This window comes from Tupaia chinensis, unplaced genomic scaffold (assembly GCF_000334495.1).
Source record: "Tupaia chinensis unplaced genomic scaffold, TupChi_1.0 Scaffold000460_1, whole genome shotgun sequence".
Classification (NCBI taxonomy): Eukaryota; Metazoa; Chordata; class Mammalia; order Scandentia; family Tupaiidae; genus Tupaia; species Tupaia belangeri.
The window spans coordinates 1,601,902-1,624,636 of record NW_006159969.1 but is presented as its reverse complement, the minus strand read 5'-3'; the positions used below and the strand labels follow the sequence as shown (position 1 = coordinate 1,624,636).

The following is a 22,735-nucleotide window of genomic DNA, read 5'->3' as shown; positions in this document are numbered from 1 at the left end:
GTTGCAAGCGGTGGGTCCGGGGGGGGGGGGGGGGGGGGGTTAAACATGTTAAATTTAAAATGCTAATATCTTATGTGTAATCAAGATATATACCTAATGAGGGACACTTTAGCTTTCAATTTCAAAGTCATTAGCATATCATTTAAGGTAGCAATGTTTAGATCACCCAGCTAGACTATATGCAATGTGAAAGGAAGAATTTAGAGGTGAAAACCAAGGAAACAATAAAATAGAAGAGATCAGGAATGAAAAAGACACTAGTGAAAAGATGTACAAGGAGCTATAGAAATAAGAATGCCAAGAAAGAAGTTGCTTCCTGGAAGCCTGAGAGAAGAAAGAAAGAAGAAACTATTCAGTAGTAGATTCAAATGTTAAATTCAATAGAATACACATTTCAAAAGTTTTTTTCTTGCCTTTTCACAGACAATATTAAATAGAAATAATAATCCTTGCTAAAGTTTATAAACTCTTACTCTAAACCAGATATTTCACATGTATCATCTGTATAACAACTCTGGGAAGTACAGATTATTGTATCTGTTTTCAATATAGTGAAACTGAGGTTCAGGACAGTTAAATAAATTTACAATTTAAATCATAAAACTTACAATTTTTTAACTCAAAATTCTGATCTTAATCACTTAATTTACCTTGGGCTACATTCCTGCCACTTTATGTTATGCCTGCTTCTTACTATCTCAACTAGTGTACCTAAAGTAGGACATAAAACTCATTTTAATAGTTTTCCAAATGAAATACAAGGAGAAAATGTTATCTTCACAAAAGGCATGCTAGGGAACCAGCACTTAGCGTGATGGCTATGTCCCTGGACTCCCACGTAGTCGACCGCGGTTCACGTCCCGGACAGAGTGGCTTAAAACTCACACCGGGCGTGTGTGTGTGTGCGTGCCCAGGATCCTGAGAGGAGAATGGAGAAGGGATTGTGGCGTGACCATCCCCCCTGGGGGGTGATTTCTCGCTTTCTGTCTCTATGTCTCTCTCTGTCTTACGAGCGCACGCGCCCTATAGTGAAAACCTCTCCAAAAACAAAAAAAAAAAGGATGCTATATTCCAATGCCACCACAAAACATATTATGTATGGTCAATTTCTGTATCATTGCCCCCTTTTTGTATAGAGTACTGAGAATTAAATATTACCTCTATTAACCACTTATTTCTCAATTTTCTTACCTTTTTTTGGTAGAGGTTTTTGCCTCAGGGTGTGTGCTCTTTCCTGAGAGAGAGAGACAGACACTATGAGAGGGAAAATGAGAAATCACCCAACCAGGGGGGTTGGCCAAGCCATAATTCCTGCTCCTCCATTCTCCTCCCGGGATCTTGGGCACGCACGCACATCCACCTGACATGAGTTTCAAGCCACTTGGTTCAGGACTTGAACCTTGGTTGGCTATGTAGGAGTCCAGCAGGCTAACCATTATGCCATCTGCTGGTCCCTATTTCTCAATTTTTAATGTTAAATAAAAATATTGTTTCCAGGCCAGCTAGTGATGTGGTGGTTAAAGTGGCTGGATCCCACATGACCAACTAGTGATTCAAGTCCCAGACCTGGCAGCTTGAAAAACATGCTGGGCATGTGTATGTACGTACCTAAAGCCCTGAGAGGAGAATGGAGAAGTGATTGTGGTGTGGCCATCTCCCATGGGGAAGAGATGTGTTTTCCTCATTTTGTCTTCTCTCTCTGTCCCCCTTTGGCAAACACATTTGTCCTGTAGCAAAAATTGAAAAGAAAATTATTTCAGATTTTTAGGGTATATGCAAAATAGAAACGTAAAAACATATGAAACATACAAGTATATGTGTATTCTGTGTATAAGTATCTATAGAGAGAAAATGAATGGCTGAACAGGTAATAAGCATTAAAACTGATGCTTAATTTCTTTGTTGCTATTAATTATACTCTTTATACAGAAGTATAAAGAAAAGATTGTACATTCTAAGAAACATACAAATAACTTATATCCTTTTCCTTTTTTTGTCAACTGATCACTTTAACAGGTTTTTGAATCTGAAAATTCAAGAAGGTGAAGCTCACAATATTTTCTGCCCAGCATATGATTGCTTCCAGCTTGTGCCTGTGGATATCATAGAAAGTGTTGTGTCTAAAGAGATGGACAAACGATATCTGCAATTTGATATTAAGGTATGCTGACTATTATCTGATTTCCATAATTGTAATTTTATTACATCTGTATAACAGGGGCTAGCCAATGTCATGGTGGTTAAGGTGGCTGTATCCCACATGACTGCCTGCACAGATGAAGTCTTCGACCCAGTGGCTTGAAAAATATGCTGGGTCATGTGTGTGTGGTGTGACCATTCCCCATGGAGCATGCTTTCCACTTTCTCTCTCTCCCTCTTTGTTTCTCTCCTGTGAGTACATGTGCTCTCTGGCAAAGATTTTTGTTAAAAAAAAAAAAAAAATCTACGTAATGGATGATGTTATTTAATTCTTTTTGTTTCATTTTTGAAAAATACATAAATGATTGGCTATAACTTATTTCTCAGAAAACTTGGATAAAGAATTGCAACATTTACTAAATCTTTAAACTAAAGCATTATTTTATAATGAGAAGGAAAGTGAAACATTAGAAAAACAATTACTGCTCAGAACTATTTACTAATTTACCTGTTAGACTTTTAAAACTGATGATCAAAATAATGTTCAAAGCAAATAGTACCAACTTTAAGTTTTCTAAGAATACATTATATTTTATACCCCTATATATATATTTAGGAAAACAGATTCTGAACTTGGAAATTACTTTTTGTTCCATGTAATAGGTTGATATAGGGAATTATGTTTATTTCATTTTTATACTTTTTTTTTCATTCAGTAGTTATTCAGAAGTATGTACCAGGTTCTTTTTTGTGTGATTTAATAGTTAAATTTTAACTGACTTATGCAGATTTTTCTTAGTCTATACCCTAATTTATGAACTTTTACAAAAGAAGTTCTACTTCTTTAACATAAATGACATCACACTATTGGTTTTTATGTTTTACTAGGATGCCATTTTGAAATTTACTATTCTAATATAACTTACAATTATACACGAGATTCTACTTATCTTTTGTCAGAAATGAAGACTTTTTTTTTTTAAGAGACATTTTTGCCATAGAGTGCGTGTGCTTGCCAGAGAGACAGAGACAGAAAGCAAGAAATCACCCCCCAGGGGATGGCCATGCCACAGTCCCTTCTTCTCCATTCTCTTTTTGGGATTTTTGGGCATGCACACATGCCCAGCATGAGTTTTAAGTTGCTGTGTCCGGGACTCAAACCACAGCTGATTACATGGGAGATCAGCAATGTAACTATGATGCCATCTGCTTGTCCCAGAAATGAAAGCATTTTTTTTTTTGGAGAGGTTTTTGTTACAGGGCACGTGCGCTTGCCAGACAGAGACATAGAGACAGAAAGCAGGAAATCACCCCCCAGGGGGGATGGCCATGCCACAATCCCTTCTCCTCCATTCTCCTCTCGGGATCTTGGGCACGCATGCACACGCGCCCGGCGTGAGTTTAAGCCACCGGGTCTGGGACTCGATCCGTGGTTGACTACATGGGAGTCCAGCGACATAGCCATTACGCTAACTGCTGGTCCCTAAATGAAAGCATTTTTAAATTGCACATTTTCTGTGCGAATAGTTGCATTTTCACCTTACTATCCTGGGTTTTAGATTAAAGAAAAGATATATCACTACTAAATTAATTGTCGCTTTTTTTTTTTTACCCATTGTTTTCATAGGGCAAATATGCTTGCTAGAGAGAGACAGATAGAGAGACAGAAAATGTGAGAAATCTTACTCCCAGGAGAGATAACCACACTGCAATCGCTTCTTCATTTTCCTCTCAGGATTTTGGGTTCACGCCCAGTGTGTTTTTTAAGTCACCATGTCTGGGACCCGAACTGCTCAGTTGACCATGTGGGATCCAGCTGCCAATCACCACACCACTGACTATGCAAAGTTGTTTTATCAGTACCTTTTTTGGGGGGGTGCGAGGATAGGTTTTTGCTATAGGGCGTGTGCACACACCAGGAAGACAGAGACAGAAAGCGAGAAATCATCCCCCAGGGGGGTCGGCTACGCTGCAATTCCTTTTCCTCCATTCTCTCGGGATCTTGGGCACACAAGCACACGCACTGGGCATGAGTTTAAGCCACCAGGTCCGGGACTTGAATTGCAGTTGACTACGTGGGCGTCCAATGACATAGCCATTATGCTAACTGCTGGTTCCGTGGTACCATTTTAAAGTATGTCTTAAGACTGACAACTCCTTATATTTAATTCTTTGTTTTTTCTCTTTTTGCTTTTGCTTTAAAGTAAATTACCATAGAGGTACAATCTCTGTTAGAAATTAGAGTTAAAATATTTTCTATTTTGTTTTGTTATTGCTGTTTAAACAGGCTTTCGTTGAAAATAATCCTGCCATTAAATGGTGTCCTACTCCAGGCTGTGAAAGAGCAGTTAGACTAACAAAGCAAGGGTCAAATACGTCTGGATCTGATACGCTCAGCTTCCCATTGCTAAGAGCTCCTGCTGTGGACTGTGGGAAAGGACATCTATTCTGCTGGTTAGTATAAAACAAGTTCAAGTCAGCTAATCAAGTTTCTGTTTTGAAAGAGATTTATACTTTGAGTCAGAGCTTTAAACATTAAGTATTAAACTACTTGATATTCTCCTCATTGACTTAGAAATGTAATTGTAGTTGTCATATTTATCATGTGTTTTGATGTGTGCCTGCTGTGCCAAGTATTTTTAAAGTATTGACTTTTCCCACAATAATAGGAGTTGAGTGCTGTTGTTATGTCCATTTTACAGGTAAGGAAGCTCAGAAACAGAGACGTTTCCTAGGGTTATGCACCTAGATGTTGCAAATGGAATTAGACTCCAGCTCTGTTTGATTTCAAGTCTATTCACTTAAAACTATAATAAGTTGATGATCATAGGTTAGAAAATGCTTAGAGTTTAACTTCTTTTCTTTAGATATAAGCCTCTAACAGTGAATCTTAACCAGGGGTGCCCAGAACTACTATGGGATCTTTTCCACATTTACCCTGGTCCCCAACAAGTAAAATTTTGATTCAGTAAGTTTTTTGTTGTTGCTGTTTTTTATTGCCACAGAGTGTGTGCACCTTCTAGAAAGAGAGGGCACTCCCCAATGTATTGGGGGTCACACTAAAATCCTTTTCTTCCCTTTCTACTTTCCATCGGATTAGGATTTGTAGTGTGCATGCAGCCAAGCCTGGCATGTTTCTCAAGCCTCTGTGGCTGGGGTTCAAACCACAGTCAGCTATATGGGAGTGGTTCCTAGTGCACAGTGCTTAACTGCATTGCTACAGGACTAACCAATTTAGTAGGTTTTTTGGTTTTGTTCTTTTTTTTGAAGAATTTTTTTGCTATAGGGCATGTGTGCTCACCAGAGAGACAGAAATCGAAAAATCTCCCCCCAGAGAATGGCCATGCCATAATCCCTTCTCCTCTCAGGATTTTGGATGTTCATGCATGCACATGTGCCCAGCATGAGTTTCAAGCCACCAAATCCAGGGCTTGAACCGGGGTCTGCCATGTGAGAGTCTAGTGCCTTAACCACTTTGCCACCTGCTTCCCTTCCCACCCCCCCCATAGGGTTTTTGTTTTTTGGTGGTTTTTGTTTTTTTGTTTTTGTTTTTGTTTTGAGAGAAAGAGATTTTTGCCACAGGATGAGTGCACTCAAGAGAGACAGAAATCACCACCACCACCACCCTCCCAGGGGGATGGCTACACCACAATAACCCTTCCCCACCAATCTCCTCTCAGAATCTTGGGCACACATGCACACACACCTAGCATGAGTTTTAAGCTACAGGGTCCAGGACTTGAACCGCAGCAGACTATGTGGGAGTCCAGCGACAAAACCATTATGCCATCTGCTGGTCCCCCAGTAGGTTTTTAAGTCTGGCTCTAAAAACAAAAAGCTCCCAGGTGATTCTAATACAAAGTCATACAAACCTGCATCTAGTGACTGCAGGTTTTCTGTGTCTGGTATTTTGTTTACTTCCTAGTGCCTGATTATTAGGAAATGCTTTAGTAAGTATGAACTGAAGATAAATCCACAATAAACAGGATTTATATTATCATTTGACTATGTATTTGTGAGCCATCAGTATTTTTATTTGTTTAGATTGGATTCAATTAACTTTTTTTGTTTTAGTTAATCAAATTATCTCAGGGGCCAGCCCTATCGTACAGTGGTTAAGTGTTATGAATAGAGAACTAGATCCCATATGGCAACCTTAGTTCAAATCTTAGCCCCAAACATCTTGAAAAACACGCCACGTGTGTATGTGCCCCAAAACCTGATGGGATGGAAAAACAGGAGAAAAAGGATTGCAGTGTGATCACACTCCATTAGAGTTCTTCCCCATCTCTCTTAGTCTTTCTCCAGCAAGTGCACATACTCTCTCACAATTCAAACCAAACAAAACAAATTTCTAGTTTTTACTTTTATAATGATTAGAAACCAAAGTCTAATTGTGGCACTGCCAGATAATATTAAAGGTATAGTTCTAGAACTGTCCTGCCCTGACAAGTATATTTATTTGTTTTCATCATCATTAGCTGAACATAAATATCTTGCATTACCAACCTATGTATGCCTTCAAACTCTAAGTCAAGGGTCGGCACACTGTCCACACTTCTTTATGAAAATAAAACTTTGTTGACACATACTACACCCTTTTATGCCAATTTATGCACAGTCTGTGTCTGCTTTGGGGATATGACTGCAGAATTGAGTAGAAATGGCACAACCCCCAAAACTCCAAATATTTACCATCTGGCATTTACAGAAAAATTTTGCTCATCCCTTCACTAGGTACTCGGATAATGGATTAATGAAATGAAAACCATGCTTACTACTTTCATAATTAAATCAGACTAAGCAAGTAAAATAGCAAACAAATACTGAACAATAGGGATAACTTCATGCCTTAGGGTAATTTTTTACCAAATTTAAAAGATAAATTCCTAATCTTTAAAGTTTTTAGTTTTATTATTTAGTGGTTGGTGTTGACTCTCTCACTATCCTACCATAAAAGTTAAGGAGGCTTGAGCTACAGAAATGAGAAGGAAGTCAATGAATGCACATGACCTTAATTGTTAGTAAATAAATGGTATTTAGATTAATATGAACCTACTTTACTATAAGATAAAAATAATAAAGGGACCAGCCCTTAGCGTAATGGCTATGTAGCTGGACTTCCATGTAGTTGACTGCAGTTCATGTCCCGGACCCGGTGGCTTAAAACTCAGGCCAGGCATGTGTGCGTGCGTGCCCAAGATCCCGAGAGGAGAATGGAGGAGAAGGGATTGCGGCATGGCCATCCTCCCGGGGAGTGTTTTCTCGCTTTCTGTCTGTCTCTCGTGAGCACACGTGCCCTATAGCAAAAACCTCTTTAAAAAAATAATTTAAAAAATTTTTTAAAAATAATAATAAAGTAAGAAACTGCTTACTCTTCTCAGTCAGTGTAGGGTTTGTTGGGAAAATTAAGCTCTAGGGTCCTTAGTCCCATTGTGCATCTTATGCATCCAGAATGGTACTATTATATACCATCCTTAAGAAAATTGAGAAAAATAATCACATAAATTATTTTCTGTGTTCTCTGAGATGAGGAAGCTGGGCTGAGGCTAATTTAGAAGATTGGTTGGAGAGGCTACAAAGAAAGGAACATGAATTAGTAACACGTCTAGAAGGTGAAAAGATAATATTTGCTGAAGTTAGAGAAAAGTGAAGAGTTTTTCATTGACATAAAATAAACATAAATATTTGTGGGATATCTGATTTTGCAGTACAAGAATACAGTGTGTGAGCCAGCCCCACTGGGCACCTATTAAACCCTGTGCACTGGGAACCAGATGCCACCTGATTGACAGAAGGCTTAAAGGGCACTCTAGGCTCATGCGTGTTTGTACCCAAGATCCTGACAGGATAGAGAGTTGGAGGAAGGGAGGTTGTAATGTGACCATACCCCACTGGAGGGTGCTTTATTTCTCTTCTCCTCTCTCTCTCCTTCCTTTTCTCCCTCTCTCTCTCATGTACATACCCTCTGGCAATTAAAAAAAGAATACATTGTATAATGTTTAAATCCAGATCATTAGCATCTGTATTATCTCAAACAAAAGTAAAATTTTGGAGAGAAAACAAAAACCTGTGATTGACTTGTCTTAAGCTCTATGGGTTCTGTGGTCTGGATTTTAGTAGTTTTCACTGCAGTTTACTCTTTTCATAGTGTATAAGAGACTTGACTATAATCAGAAATCCTAACTAGAAACACTCACTTTTTTCTGCTGCCCTTATCTCTTATTTAAATAAGAAGGAAAATCTGCTCATGCAAGGGGAAGCTTTGCAAGAGAAATCTTTACCCAAAAAAGGCATGTGATTCTGACTTTACTTCTTTCCTCAAAAAACTTAGAAGGGTGCTTTATTTCTCTTGATTACAGAACCTGCAACTCATGGCAATAATATAGGTTGGGGATCTTTAATCCAAAAAATCTGAAATCCTCAATGTTCCAAAATCTGAAATTTTCTGTGTGCTTACATGATACCACAAGTAAGAAATTCCACATCTGACTTCATGCGATGAGTCACAATCAATGCACTGTAGTACAAAAATATTGTATAGAATTACCTTCAGCTGATGTGTATAAATGTTTGTGAGACATAAATGAAATTTCTCGTTTAGGCTTAGGTCCTGTCCCCAGCGTAATTCACTATGTCTATGCAGATGTGAAACACATCTGACCCTAAGCGTTTCAGATAGAGATACTCAACTGTAATTTTTTCTTTTTAAGAACTACATGTGACAGACTCAGTTGAGCCATGCCTTGATATCAAGAGATATCTGCCTTGATATAACAATACACTCATTGCTGGGAGAGAAGGTAATAGTAGGCATTCCCTTCCTGTACAGGTAGCCCATTCTGCTGTAACTGGCTCACCAGCAGGTTCTGTGCCCTTTTTAACTGAACTTAGGATTTTTCTGTCCTGCTAGCCTTTATCATTGCAATTTGTCTGATGTGAGCAAAATTATCTCTGGAGGGTATTCAAAGCCTGGATGGACTCTGACTTGAGCCATTGACCTTTTTCCCTGTTTTTCTTTGTATTAAGTAGACTATAGTGATATGTAACTTCTCTGCCCTCTGAACTGACACAAAGTCTCTCTCTCTCTTTCTCTCTCTCTCTCTCCCTCTCCCTCTCTCTTTCTTTTTTCCCTCTCAATTTTAACTTGCTAAAGGGTATGTGCACTGACCAGAGAAAGATGGGAGAGGGAGTAAGAAAGCAACCCCCATGGGGGATGGTCATGCCACAATCCCTTCTCCTCCATTTCCCCTTTTGGGAATTTGGACATGCGCGCGCGTGTGCACACACACACACACACACACTCACCTGGCATGTTTTTCAAGCCACTGTGTCCAGGACTCAAACCATGCAGTTGGCCATATGAGATCTAGCCATCTTAACCACCATGCTACCAGCCAGCCCCAAAGTCTCTCCTCTAAGATGAATCTTGAAAATTTGTTGTCAAAATACTTCCTGGCCACTACAATCCTTACCTGTCCAAAGAAGAGCTCAAATGTAATATAGTATAGTAGTTATTTTTCTCCTGCCTTCAAAGTGTTCTCTGGTCTCTTTTAGTCACCAATATCTGAATTTGTCTTTTTTGGGGGGAGGGGGGAGATTTTTGCTATAGGGTACATGCACTCGCCTGAGAGAAAGTGAGAAATCACCCCCATTGACCATGCCGCAATTCATTCTTCTCCATTCTCCTTTCAGGATTTTGGGCACACACACATACACACACACGCACACACCCATCATAAATTACAAGACACCAGTCAACTACGTGGGAGTCCAGTGACGTAACCATTATACCATCTGCTGGTGCCTCTGAATTCATCTTCTAAACCTGTAGACAATCCAACATGTCCCATTTACTCACTGAAATTGAAAGGAGTATGCTAAATAATAATATGATGGGGATTTTTAATACATTATCCATTGATTTAACATTTACTTAAACTATGCGAAGACATTTTTAAAATAGTGTCACAACCACCAAGAAACAGACATTTTTTTTAAAAAAGAGATGTTGTTATAGGGCGTGTGTGCTCACTGGAAAAACAGAGAGAGAAGTGGAAAACAAGAAATCACTCCACAAGGAGATGGCTACACTACAATCCCTTCTCCTTTAATCTCCTCTCGGAATCTTGGGTGTGCAAGCACCATGAGTTTTAAGGCGCCAGGTTCAGGACTCGAACTGTGGTTGACTACCTGGGAGTCAAGCAATATAACCATTACACCATCTGCGGGTCCCATCAAGAAACAAACCTTGATAGGAAAGTTTGAAATTACTGTGATGTACAAGTTGAGACACCATAATAGAACATTTCTAATCCACTTCAATTTCCAGGGAATCAGTACAATGTGTAGACTTACCAAGTATTTGGGCAAAATACTGAGAGTAAATGTCTTTGCATTATAGTTTCCTTCAGTTCATTCTGTTTTTCTCTAATATCCACAATAGGATTTTGATAACATCTGTTCTCTTGTTAGGGTCGGGATCTTAATTGAGTTAAAGCAATAGTTCCATGCTTTGTCTCCCTTTCTGTAAACTTGACTAGCAAAGAGATTCTCCAGGAGTTCTCTAGGGAAAACCGATGAAGTTATCTTTATTTGTGGATCTAATAGTTTCATCTTATCTTCCTTACAAAATCAACTGCAAACCTTAATTATTGGCCAGTACAGGTGAAGGGGCCTCCAGATTGGCAATATCTAGCTATTTAAATATCAGAGCCCTTCCAACTTGGAGAATGTTCTCCATCTCCTCACGGCCTCAGAAATACAAAAAAGCACAATGCTATATATTTGCAGAGGTTTATCATAGGATCTTGTTTAAATATCATGTGTACTCTATCTAGAATAGCGTACTCACTTAGATAAATAGTGATTTTGAGTTCAGTTAACCAAATTTCAGTAGAATACAGATTGATGTTAATCTTGGAGACATAGGTCTTGCATTTGAGACCTACCTCTACTGCTTACTAGCTGTTTAATTATAGCTACAATAAAGCAGAATTCTTCTATGATCCAGTCAAACAAATTAGGCTGACTAGTTTTAGAGCCAAACTATTTAGCTTCAAATTTTAGTTCATTCACTTGCTACCTGTATGATCTTTGGTCAGTTCATTCCATGTGCAATAAGTAGTACAAATTTCAAAGTTGTTATGAGCACTAAATGAGACAATACATATTACATCTTTAGTAATTGCCTGGAATATTCAAATATGTTAGCTCAAAGGGATGATTGTTAAAATAGGGGTTTGTGTTTAATTTATTCAGGTTTACTCATGATTGAAATTCTAAAATGGCATTGAACAGGAATTGCCAACTCCTCTTGCCCTTTATGAGAGAAAGTGAAAGGAAAAGAGACAGAAGTATTTTTGCTAGAATCTTTGCATGTCACAGTCCTCCTAACCCAACTTCCCAGTTAGGCAGGATTACAGTGTGTCTGGCTGTTCAAGTTGGCCCAGGAACCAAACCTAGGTGTCCCATGAGGCCTTCAGCCTCTCACATCATAGCAGCATCTATGTCCCACTACATCTGGGCCCTAAAATTATCAACTTCTTATTAGGAGTTTCTTCCATTAAGTAGTGAAGCTTGAAGCTTTGGTAGATTTTTCCTTTTCCAGAACCTTTTGGAGCCAATGTTCTTTCTGCCAACAATTATGCATATTAGCACAATTTTAAAGAAAAAGCCATTCTTTGATCTATTGATACTAGATTAATCATCTAAACATATAGTTAAGGACTTTAGATTAGAAAGCTATTGTTTGGGGGATTTTTTTGTTTGTTTATAATCTCTTACCAGTACACTTTTTTTCCCTGAATAAACCAACTCTGCTGGTGTGTCTAATTAAGATGCCTGTCTGCCATCTTAATTAAATTGTCATGTATCTGCCAATTTTTCCCTCCCCATCTACTTGCTTTACTGAAATTTTGAGGTGCAGTTTCAACAACAGGACCAGTTTCTTCGGAATACCTGTCACCAGTCATTGGCTAAAACTTTCTTAGAGAATTTATTACTCCAATATCTACAGAATGCTCTAGTAGCTTCATTTTTCTCAGAATAACCTCTCTTCCCTATATAGATAATCTAGATTATCAACCACATGTTACATCTGATGGCATTGTTAATACTATGCTTTGGAGGGGTATGAGTTTCTTTCCCCAGATGACTTAGTTTTCAAAAATAATAAGTAGTATTAAATGGCAACTGCTAGCTCTCTTAGAGTTTTGATATAGCTTCTTCTTTATTTATACGTTGTTTCTTTTTATAGCCGCTCTTAGCAGTGCACTGAAAACTAATAGAAATTATGCCAACCTGTTAGAACATCTTGAAGTGATCCCATGATTGGGCTAGCACCCAGGGAGCAGCAGGTCTCTGTCCTCCAGTGAGGTTCAAGAAAAGACAGCCTGTTTCTGTCTAATGCAGCACAGCCTCAGAGAACCAAATACACTGATGAGAAATTATGGCTTTTTGAAAAAGTGGTGGTTTTTTTTTTTTTTTTTTTTTTTTTTAGATTCTATTTCAAAACACTGGGCTTTTTTCTCCCTCTTTTTTCTGTCAGAAAATGTCCTGACAAAAGAATTAGTATACTAGTATTGATTCTGCTAGGAATAGATTATTGAACATGCTTTTTAATCTGTAGTGAAAAAATCTTAATGAAATCATTTATTTTATTAACTTCACTTGTTTTTATTGTTCTGCAGATGTGCATGGTTATTTTGTGCCTCAACACTTTGAGGTATAATTAACAAACAGGCTCTTTTTTTTTTTTTTTTTTTTTTAAAGTGAGTTGTGAAATTTTGAATTTTACATTCCCACATGTATTCTTATGCACCATCTGGAAACACTGTTTCTAGGTCTGTGGCATATTTCTTATTCTAATGTATGCTAGTATGTGTGCCATATTCATATGATTTGTTTTCACAGATACCCCATATAGTTCTGAAAGTAGAGTTGATTTTACTATGTACTAGAATGAATCTGATATATCCACTTTCATTTTTTTATTTGTTTGCTGCAGGACATGTGTGCTAGCCAGAGAGAGAAGAGGAAACATGAGAAATCACCCCGTGGGGGTGGGGAGGGGGGGCAGCCATGCCACAATCCCTTCTTCTTCATTCTCCTCTCATGATTTTGATCCTACATGCACATGTGCCCAGTGTGTTTTTCAAGCCTCTAGTCCAGGACTTGACTGCTCAGTCAGCATGTGGGATCCCACCTCCTTAACTACCACACTACCTGCTGGCCCCTCCACTTCAATTTTTAAAAATTTTGCCAGAGAGGGGCCAGCAGGTGGCACAGTAGTTAAGGCACTGAACCACATGGCCGACAGCAATTCACATCCAGACCTAGCGGCTTAAAACTCATGCCGGGTGCATATGCATACATGCCAACCTAAAATCTGGAGAGGAGAATGAGAGATGATTGTGACATGGCCATCCCCCCTGGGGGATGATTTCTCACTTTCTCTTTCTCTCTCCATCTCTCTGTCTCTCCAGCAAGTGCACGCCCCTAGAGCAAAAAAATCTCTCCATAAAAAAAATTTTTTTGGCCAGAGAGTTCATGCATTCACCAGAAAGAGCAGCCAATAAAAGCATTTCTCTCCCCCAATAGGGTGTGGTCACACAATAATCTCAACTCTTCCATTTCTCTATCCTGTTGGGATCTCCGGTATTTATACCCTACATTTTTTTTTTTTTTTAATTTTTAGAGAGAGATATTTGTTATCGGGCATGGGCACTGGCTGGAGAGACAGAGAGAGACAGAAAACAAGAAATCACCCCCAAGAGGGATGGCCATGCTGCAGTCCCTTCTCCTCCATTCTCTTCTCGGAATCTTGGGCATGCACACGTTCGCAGTGTGAATTTTAATCGTCCTAGCTCAAGTCCCAGTCCCAGTGATTTAAACTCACGCCAGGCATATGTGTGTGTGCATGCCCTAGATCTCAAGAGGATTATGGAGAAGAAGGGATTGGGCGTGGTCATCCCCCCCCCAGGGGAGGGGCATGATTTCTTGCTTTCTGTCTCTCTGCCTCTTCAGTGTGCTTTATAGCGAAAATCTCTCCTAAAAAAAAAAAAATGTTTTCAGGAGAGGTTTTTTTGCTATAAGGCGTGTGTGCTCGCCAGGAAGACAGACAGACAGAGAGATAGAAAGCGAGAAATCACCCCCCAGGGGGGATGGCCACGCTGTAATACCTTCTCCTCCATTCTCCTCTCAGGATCTCGGGCACGCACGCACATGCGCCCAGCATGAGTTTAAGCCACCAGGTCCAGGACTCGAACTGTAGGCAGCTACGTGGGAGTTCAGTGACATAGCCATTACGCTAACTGCTGATCCCAAAAAAGTAATGTTTTTGAATGCACTTTTTAGTTACCACTAAGGTCCTAGGACTTCTATAAAACCACAGATAGAGAACAGATATCCTAAAAACAAGGTTAGGTTTAAAAAAAAAATAATCCGTAATTTAAGGAAAACTAAATTATCCTTTTAAGGTAATTGGTTCTTTCCCTTTTTCTCTACCATTTAAATTCTTGTAAGTATGCAATTTAGTGGCATTAATTGCATTCACCATCCAGCCATCACCCCTGTCGATTTCAGAACTTTTTCATGATTCTGAACAGAAGCTCTATAGCCATAGCCATTAAGCAGTAATTCTCAATCCTTTCATCTTCTCAGATGGTGATAACCACCATTATACTTTCTGTCTCTATGAAACGACCTATACTAGTTATTCAATATAAGTAGGATCCTACAATATTTGCCCTTTTGTGTCTAGTTTATTTTATTTAACAAAATATCTTCATGGTTTGTCCATGTTATAGCATGTGTCAGATTATCACTTTCATGGTTGAATAATATCCCACTGTATGCATATGTGATTTGCCCATTCATCTGTGTGGATGGACACTCAGGTTGTTTTCACCTTTTAGTTGTTGAAAACATTGCTACTGTAAACATTGGTGTACAAGTTTGAGTCCTTGTTTGAGATTTTTAAGGTATATGCTTAGAGTGAAATTGCTGAATTTTATGGTAACTTTGTGAGTAACCACCAAACTGTTTTCCATAGTTGCTACATCACCATTTACATTTTTTTTTAGTAATGTCACGAGAGTTCCAATTTTGTACATCTTCACCAATCACTTTTTTTTTTTCTGATAATAGCCATCCTAATGAGTATGAAGAAGAATTGGTACATTCTTAATATAGTAATATAGTATACATTTTGTAAGACTCTGAGTCAATTGGTGTATTTTCTTAAAAAAAATTAATCTGGGGCCGGTAGGAAGTGTGGTTAAGGGTGTTGAACTACCACATGGCCAACTGTGGTTCAAGTCCTGAACCTGGCAGCTTGCTCGCTCTCGCACGCTCTCTCTCTCTCTCTCTCTCTCTGGTCAAATTAAGATAAAGTAAAATAAAAAATAATTCTTTAATAAAATAAATTTTAAAATCTTAATTTTTGCAAGTAATATTTTTATTTAAAATAATATAATAATGATGTCACCTCTAGATTTTTTTTTCCTATGCAAAATGACCTACATCATATTGAATTAAAATGAGCAATTCATAAAGGCTTTAGGCTCTTTTGGAGTCCAGCAAGTATCATGGAGATTGAGTGCTGGATCCCACATAAACAGTTCTTTGAGTACAAGTCCCAGACCTGGTGGCTTGAAAATCAACAGGGCACATGTGCGTGCATGTGTGCTCAAGCTCTCAGGAGGAGAATGGAGAAGGGATTGCGTCGTGGCTGTCCCCCTGGGGGATGATTTTTCAATTTCCCTTTCTCTGTCTCTGTCTCTCTGGCAAGTGTATGCATTCTAAGACAAAAACCTCAAAAAAAAAAAAGTATAAATGAATGTACTGATTTTTTAAATTGATCTGATTAAGCTCTAAAAACAATACTTTCAATTTCTCTATTAAAGTGCTTCATGTGGGACCAGCCCACGGCCTGGCAGTTAAGGCAGCTGACTCCTACATGGCCAATTGCATGGTTTTAGTCCCAGACCCAGAGGCTTGAGAAACATGCCTGGCACATGTGCATACCCAAATCCCTAAAGGAGGGAGAAATAGAGGAAGGATTGCAGCATGATCATGCTCAATGGGGATACTTTCTTGCGCTCGCTCGCTCGCTCGCTCTCTCTTTCTCTCTCTCTCTCTCTCTGTTGAGCACACATGCCCTTTGGCTTTTTTTTTTTTTTTTTTTTTTTTTTGCTAAATCTTCATCTGGGGACCAGCAGTTGACGTAATGGCTATGTTGCTGGACTCCCATGTAATCAACCGTGGTTTGAGTCCCAGACCCCGTGGCTTAAACTCACACCGGGCATGTGTGCGTGCATGCCCAAGATACCAAGAGGAGAATGGAGGAGAAGGGATTGCGACCATCCCCCCTGGGGGAGTGATTTCTCACTTTCTGTCTCTTTGTCTCTGTCTTTCTGACAAGTACACATGCCCTATAGAAAAAAACCTCTCCCAAATAAATAAATAAATAGCTCTTCATCTGTAATTAGTCTTTTTGTCTTTGTTTTTCTTAACTCTAAAATTGGAAGAGTTTGGGTCCAGTGGATGATGTAATAGTTACATTTCTGGACTCCCACATAGGTTACCATGGTTCGAATCCTGGACCTGGCAGCTTAAACCTCATTCAGGGCACATGTTCATGCATGCCCAAAATCCTGAGAGGAATATGGAGGAGAAGGGATTGTAGCGTGGCCATCCCCCCAGGAGTGACTTCTCACATTCTGTCTTGCTCTTTCTCTTCAGCTAGTGCATGCCCTATAGCAAAAAAATCTCTCAAAAAAAAAAAAAATAGAAGAGTTTCTCAATTTTTTTCACCTTAATGTAGATGAAGAACATTTTCTAATTGTCTTTTGTGTGTTTTCTTCTTTAGGGAGTGCCTTGGTGAAGCACATGAGCCTTGTGACTGCCAAACATGGAAAAACTGGCTACAAAAAATAACTGAAATGAAACCAGAAGAGCGTAAGAGGAATTTTAGATACCTATGTTACTTATTTCCTAGTAGCATTTTAAAAATAATGTGGCCATATTTCTTTGCTTTAAGAGATGGTTCAAAGGACCAGCAGTTAGCGTAATGGCTATGTCGCTGGACTCCCATGTAGTCAACCACGGTTCGCATCCCAGACTCGGTAGCTTAAAACTCACACCGGGCACGTGTGTGTGCGTGCCCAAGATCCCGAGAGGAGAATGGAGAAGGGGTTGTGGCGTGGCCATCTCCTCTGTGGGGTGATTTCTTGCTTTCTGTCTCTCTGTCTCTCTCTGGCAAGCGCACTTGCCCTATAGCAAAAACCTCTAAAAAAAAAAAAAAAAGTTGGGAAAAAAAAAAAAAAAAAGAGCGCTTTTTTTTTCGTTAGTGCTACAGCACCTGGGTTTAACGTGACCTCTTGGACCGATATGCTTTCTGGATATCACAGAGTTTCTTTTAAAGAAGAATCAGACAGTTTCCATGTTTCTAACAGACTGTTTTCCAGCCCAATGTAAATGGTGTATATGGAAATATAAATTGAGTCATATTTAACTTCCCCTATTCTCTGTCTCTTTTATCCCAGGGTGGGCCAACCAGTTTTTCTGGACTTTATGGGAAATAGTATGTGATCTGTAATGGGAAGAAGCTTCTTTTTTTTCCCAGAAGCTTTCAATGAGGGATAAGACAAGTTAATTTTACTATTGTGTGGTTCTGCAGAAATATTTATATTAAATACCCCATCAATAACTGAGACTTACATAAATGCATTATCTCTCTTAATCTTCACAGAACTGCTGTGAGATTGGTTTTAGTAATACCATTTTACAGAGGAAACTAATGTTTAGGTTTAGTTAAGTGACACAGGACACGTATCTGGTAAACCAAATGTGTTTCAGTCTCTGAGGGGACACCTTTTCAAGCCTTTCTAATAGCAGTTCCCACACTTATCAAATAAATATATCTGTTTTGCAGTAATTTCTTATCTTCCTATGTGTTTTATGATAACTGTTTTCTTTAAAATTAATATAAATGAGAATTAATTTAGTTCAGTTTTTTGTTATTTTATTTAACTTCAGTTTTGTAGATAATGAAGTCAGTTTGAAGTTTTGCAAATCTTGATGATTCACTCAGTGAGGGCTGGCTCATAGCCTCTAGTGGTCAAGAGAGCTAGATCCCACATGGCCTACTGCAATTTGAATCTCAGCCCCAGTGCCTTGAAAAAATACTCCAGGTGTCTGTGGGTGTGCGTGCATGAGCGCACACGTGTGTTGTGTGTGTGTGTGTGTGTACACTCCATATCTGAAAAGGATGGAAAAATTGAGGTAATAGCATGACCACGCGCCATTGGGGAGTACTTTACTCTCTCTGAAAGCACACATGCCCTCTGGCAATTAAAAGAAAAATGCAATTCACTCCATGAATCTATCCTTACGAGAAAAGCACATAATAAAAATAATGCCAGCCTTCAGAGAATGCAGAAGCTAGAGAGAAGCAGATAATTATAGTACAGTATCACATGGTAACTGATAGAGTTGAATAAAGATAGGAGTACAGAAACAAGAACAACAAATGTTGGAGAAAAGAGGAAGATCAAAAACCTTCCTAAAAGCAATGAGCTATGAATTGGTTTTTAGCATACCTGCAGAAGGGAAGATGTGGTATGTATTCCTGTCAGCAGCTGAGGTAGCACTAGGATAGACTGGGTGACAGCTGTGAAACCAAACTTATAAGCTTCTGTTAGGTTAAGGAATTTACCATTGCCTGAGGACTGGTCCTCAGCATATTAGATCCATGAGGTTCATTTTGTCTAATGACTTGGAGTCGTTCTGGAGAAGAGACTACTCTGTAAACCAGAATACCACTTTATTAATTGATAATGAGAAAGATCCCTTTCACACAATGAGCAGACTTATTGACTCTCTTATCCAGGAGCAAAGAGAAGTGGGTAATCTTAGCATAAGTAAACATTTCTGTTCTGATCATGTATCAGTCAACATTTTTTTTAAGTACCAACTGTATGCTAGGCACAACCCAAATCTAAACAGCTGTATGATTATGCTTGTCCCCCAGGTTCGTTTCACTGCCTTGAGTGCCAAATGTAGCTTTTCATTGCTCTTGGCACCCTCTTATATTCGTGATATGTATCAGTGTGTATATTCCATAAGTAGGCTAATACTGTTACCTTACAGCACCTTTAAATGTGGCCAAAAAAATTTTAAAAATTGGATTTTGTTTTCTTTTCCTTCCTTTGGCAGCTAGAAACATCTATATGTTTATTTGTAATAGCTCGCTATTTCCCATATTTCTATGTTTCTCTATGCATTTCTGTAGAATCCTAGTTTAAGGACCCTGTGAGAAATTTGCAAGAGATGAGGTTGAAAAGGTAGGTATTACCAGATTGTAAGTGTTCTTGACAAATCTTTTTAATTTATCCTCTAAAGATAAGCCAAAGAGAACATTATTTAAGTAGGGAAGTGGCATTATCATATTTTATTTATTTACTTATTTATTTATTCATTTAAGGTTTTGCTATAGGGTAGGTGTGCTCACCAAAGAGAAAGAGAACATGAGAAATCACCCCTCAGGCAGAATGGCCATAGTCTTTTCACCTCCACTCTCCTCTCCGGATTTTGGGCATGCATAAACACATGTCCAGCATGATTTTCAAGCCTCAAGGTCCAGGCTCTCTCACTGTAACGTGGCCATGTAGGATCCAGCACCTTAACCTCCATGCCATCTATCTTCTGGCCCAGATTTTCTTTCTTTCTTTCTTTTTTTTTTTTTTTGAGAGGTTTTTGCTATAGAGCGCATGCGCTCGCCAGACAGAGAGAGACAGAGAGACAGAAAGTGAGAAATCACCCCCAGGGGGGATGGCCACGCCACAGTTCCTTCTCCTCCATTCTCCTCTTGGGATCTTGGGCATGCACACACACGCGCCCGGCATGACTTTAAGCCACCAGGTCTGGGACTCATGTGGGAGTCCAGCAACATAGGCATTTATGCTAACTGCTAGTCCCTGGCCCTGATTTTCTTACCAAGTTAACTGTTGACCCTGAAGGGCAGATTGAAGGAGAGAGAGACTAGAGGTAAGGAGGTGAGTTTTTATTGTAGTTTAAGTCAGATTATATTTAGTTAAAATTATGAAGGTTATATAAAATAACTTCAAAGGGAAAGCTTTAGCATGGATGTTTTGATCATGAGGTATCTACAGGACATTTGGGTGAAGATGTCCAGTGGGATTTCAGAAGTGTTTACCTGAGGCCCAGAGAGATACTAAGAAAATTTGTTGGTTTTAAATGCATCTTCATTGTATAGTTAACATTTATTGAGTCGTATTATATGAGTTTATATTTTAGAGATAGAGACAGCTATATACAGAACTAAGAAAAATGTTACAAATGTGAGAAATCGTTGTTCCTTTAGTAAATTGTGGAGGAGGGGAAGGACAAAGGAGGAGGTAGTTTAGTTTTCTCTGGAAAAGGATTAGGAACTACTTTATGAAGAGGCGTGTGCTGCATTTTGAAAGCTGATAGGAGTTCTTCACGTGGACCAGAATAGAAAGAGCATTCCAGGCATAGGGTTAAGTAGTGCTGAAAAATGGCGTGGCTTATTCAAGGGCTGCAGATAATCCAGTACAACCAGTACATTGATTAGGAAGGTGAAGAAAGATATAAAACTGCATAGTCCAAATCAGGCACTGAGTGCAGAGAGGGTTATTCACAATTCTGGGAAGTGTGACTTTATGCTAAGACACTGACAAGGAATTTTGAGTAAGAGAATGATGAATGAATATACTTACTTAGAAGAATCATTCAAGCACAGGTGTGGATGATGAATGAGATGCTAGGTAAGAACACTAGTTCTGGGACAGTCTCAGAATGTCCAGGTCTGAGGAAATGAGGGATTTCTATAAGACAGGGGCAATGCAGATGGGAGATGTGGGGAAGTTCATACAGGGGAGTTAAGATGTAACGTTACTGGGACCAGCAATTGGCATAATGGCTATGTCACTGGACTCCCATGTAGTCAACCACGGTTTGAGTCCCAGACCCAGTGGCTTAAACTCACGCTAGGCACATGTGCATGCATGCCCAAGATCCCAAGAGGAGAATAGAGGAGAAGGGATTGCGGCTTGGCCATCTCCCCTGGGGAGTGATTTCTTACTTTCTGTCTCTTTCTGTCTTTCTGGCAAGTACACGTACCCTATAACAAAAACCTCTCCAAAAAAGAAGGTGTAACTTTACTTAAGTCGTAAATCTACTGTGCATACTAGTTGTCTAAAAGATTTAATGTACCACAGAACTAATTAGTTTAATATATTATTTAATTTTGAGTAGAAAAATAGAAGTGACAGGTTTGATATACAAAGCAAGTAGTTTGAAATTAATGATTGTTTTTAGTTATCCCTCATTGTTTTTAAGTTGGATTGATCATTCCTCACCCACAGATAACATTTTGGAAGGGAAGGACAGAGAGAATGACTGACTGATGAAGACCGATTATTAATAAAACTGCAAAAGAATGTCCATATACGTGATGATGATCTTGATAAGAAAGATGTAAACGAGCTAGAAAATGCTATACATGATGCTTGTGCACTTACTTCTAGTAGCTAAAGAGAGATGTACCACAGATTAAAAACTGAAGTTCACCATGAAGAGCCAAAATGGGGTTTTAATTCTGAGAAGGAAGATATATTAAAAAATAAAGAGGCAAGAGACTGAGGACATTTAAGTAGTGCCCCAGCCAGAGAAGGCACCAAAGCCAAGACTCCAGAAAAAGTCTCATTTGCTAAGAAAAGACCTAGGCATTTTCCCACTGTATTGATGAGTATCTTCCACACACTGAGAGATGGTGACTGGTACACTATTAATGGCCACTTAAGTTTATGAAATTTAGGGTGAGGCTTAAAGCATATTATAACAGACCAGCTTGGAATGTCATTAAATATATAAAAGTGATATTCCAAAAAAGAAAAGTATGAATAAATGCTATTTTAAGTTTACATTTGACTTTGTAAACTAAGTATTTTTTTCCTTTATGTATGTTAGAATACGTGTACTCTCTCCTAAGCAGACTCTAACCCTCCTTTGGACCTCTAAACCATAGGATCTCAGGCACTAACACGTATGTACCCAGTGTGTTTCAGTCTGATTGTGCCAGGGATTCAAACAATGGTTGCATTGTAGGATCCAGCTTCTGTTGAGTAGCACATTACTCCTGCCCCAAGGAATTGACCCCATAAGCATTTTTCCTTTGCATTTTATACAAAAAAATGACATAAGCGTTTTTAACCAAACTTATAAATCCATAAGATCGTTTTCTCTTTTATGCCTGCTTCCCCACAGTCTTTGAATTATGAGGCTCAAAAGAGTAACAGGGCCAGCAGGCGTCATGGTGATTAAGGCACTGGATCTCACATGGCTAGCAGGTAGTATAGTGGTTAAGACGCTGGATCCCACATGACTGACTCTGCAGTTCAATTCCTAGACTCAGTGACTTGAAAATCCTACTGGATGTGTGTGTATGTGTGCCCAAAATCCCAAGAGGAAAATGAAGGAGAAAGGATTGCGGCATGGCCATCCGCCTTAGGGAATGATTTCTCACTTCCCCTCTTTCTCAGTCTTTTCT

General features: G+C 39.0%; 1 protein-coding gene across 4 annotated transcripts in view; it reads left to right on the top strand.

Annotated features, from left to right (window-relative positions):
- The window catches only part of ANKIB1 (ankyrin repeat and IBR domain containing 1), a 167,989-nt gene that overhangs the window by 113,104 nt on the left and 32,150 nt on the right, over positions 1 to 22,735 (top strand). For all 4 annotated transcript variants that reach the window (XM_014590547.2, XM_006155542.3, XM_014590548.2 and 1 more), the window contains 3 exons: positions 2,017 to 2,161; positions 4,427 to 4,593; positions 17,012 to 17,100. In XM_014590547.2, coding sequence (XP_014446033.1) covers positions 2,017 to 2,161; positions 4,427 to 4,593; positions 17,012 to 17,100 — 401 coding nt within the window. The remainder of the gene's footprint in view (positions 1 to 2,016; positions 2,162 to 4,426; positions 4,594 to 17,011; positions 17,101 to 22,735) is intronic.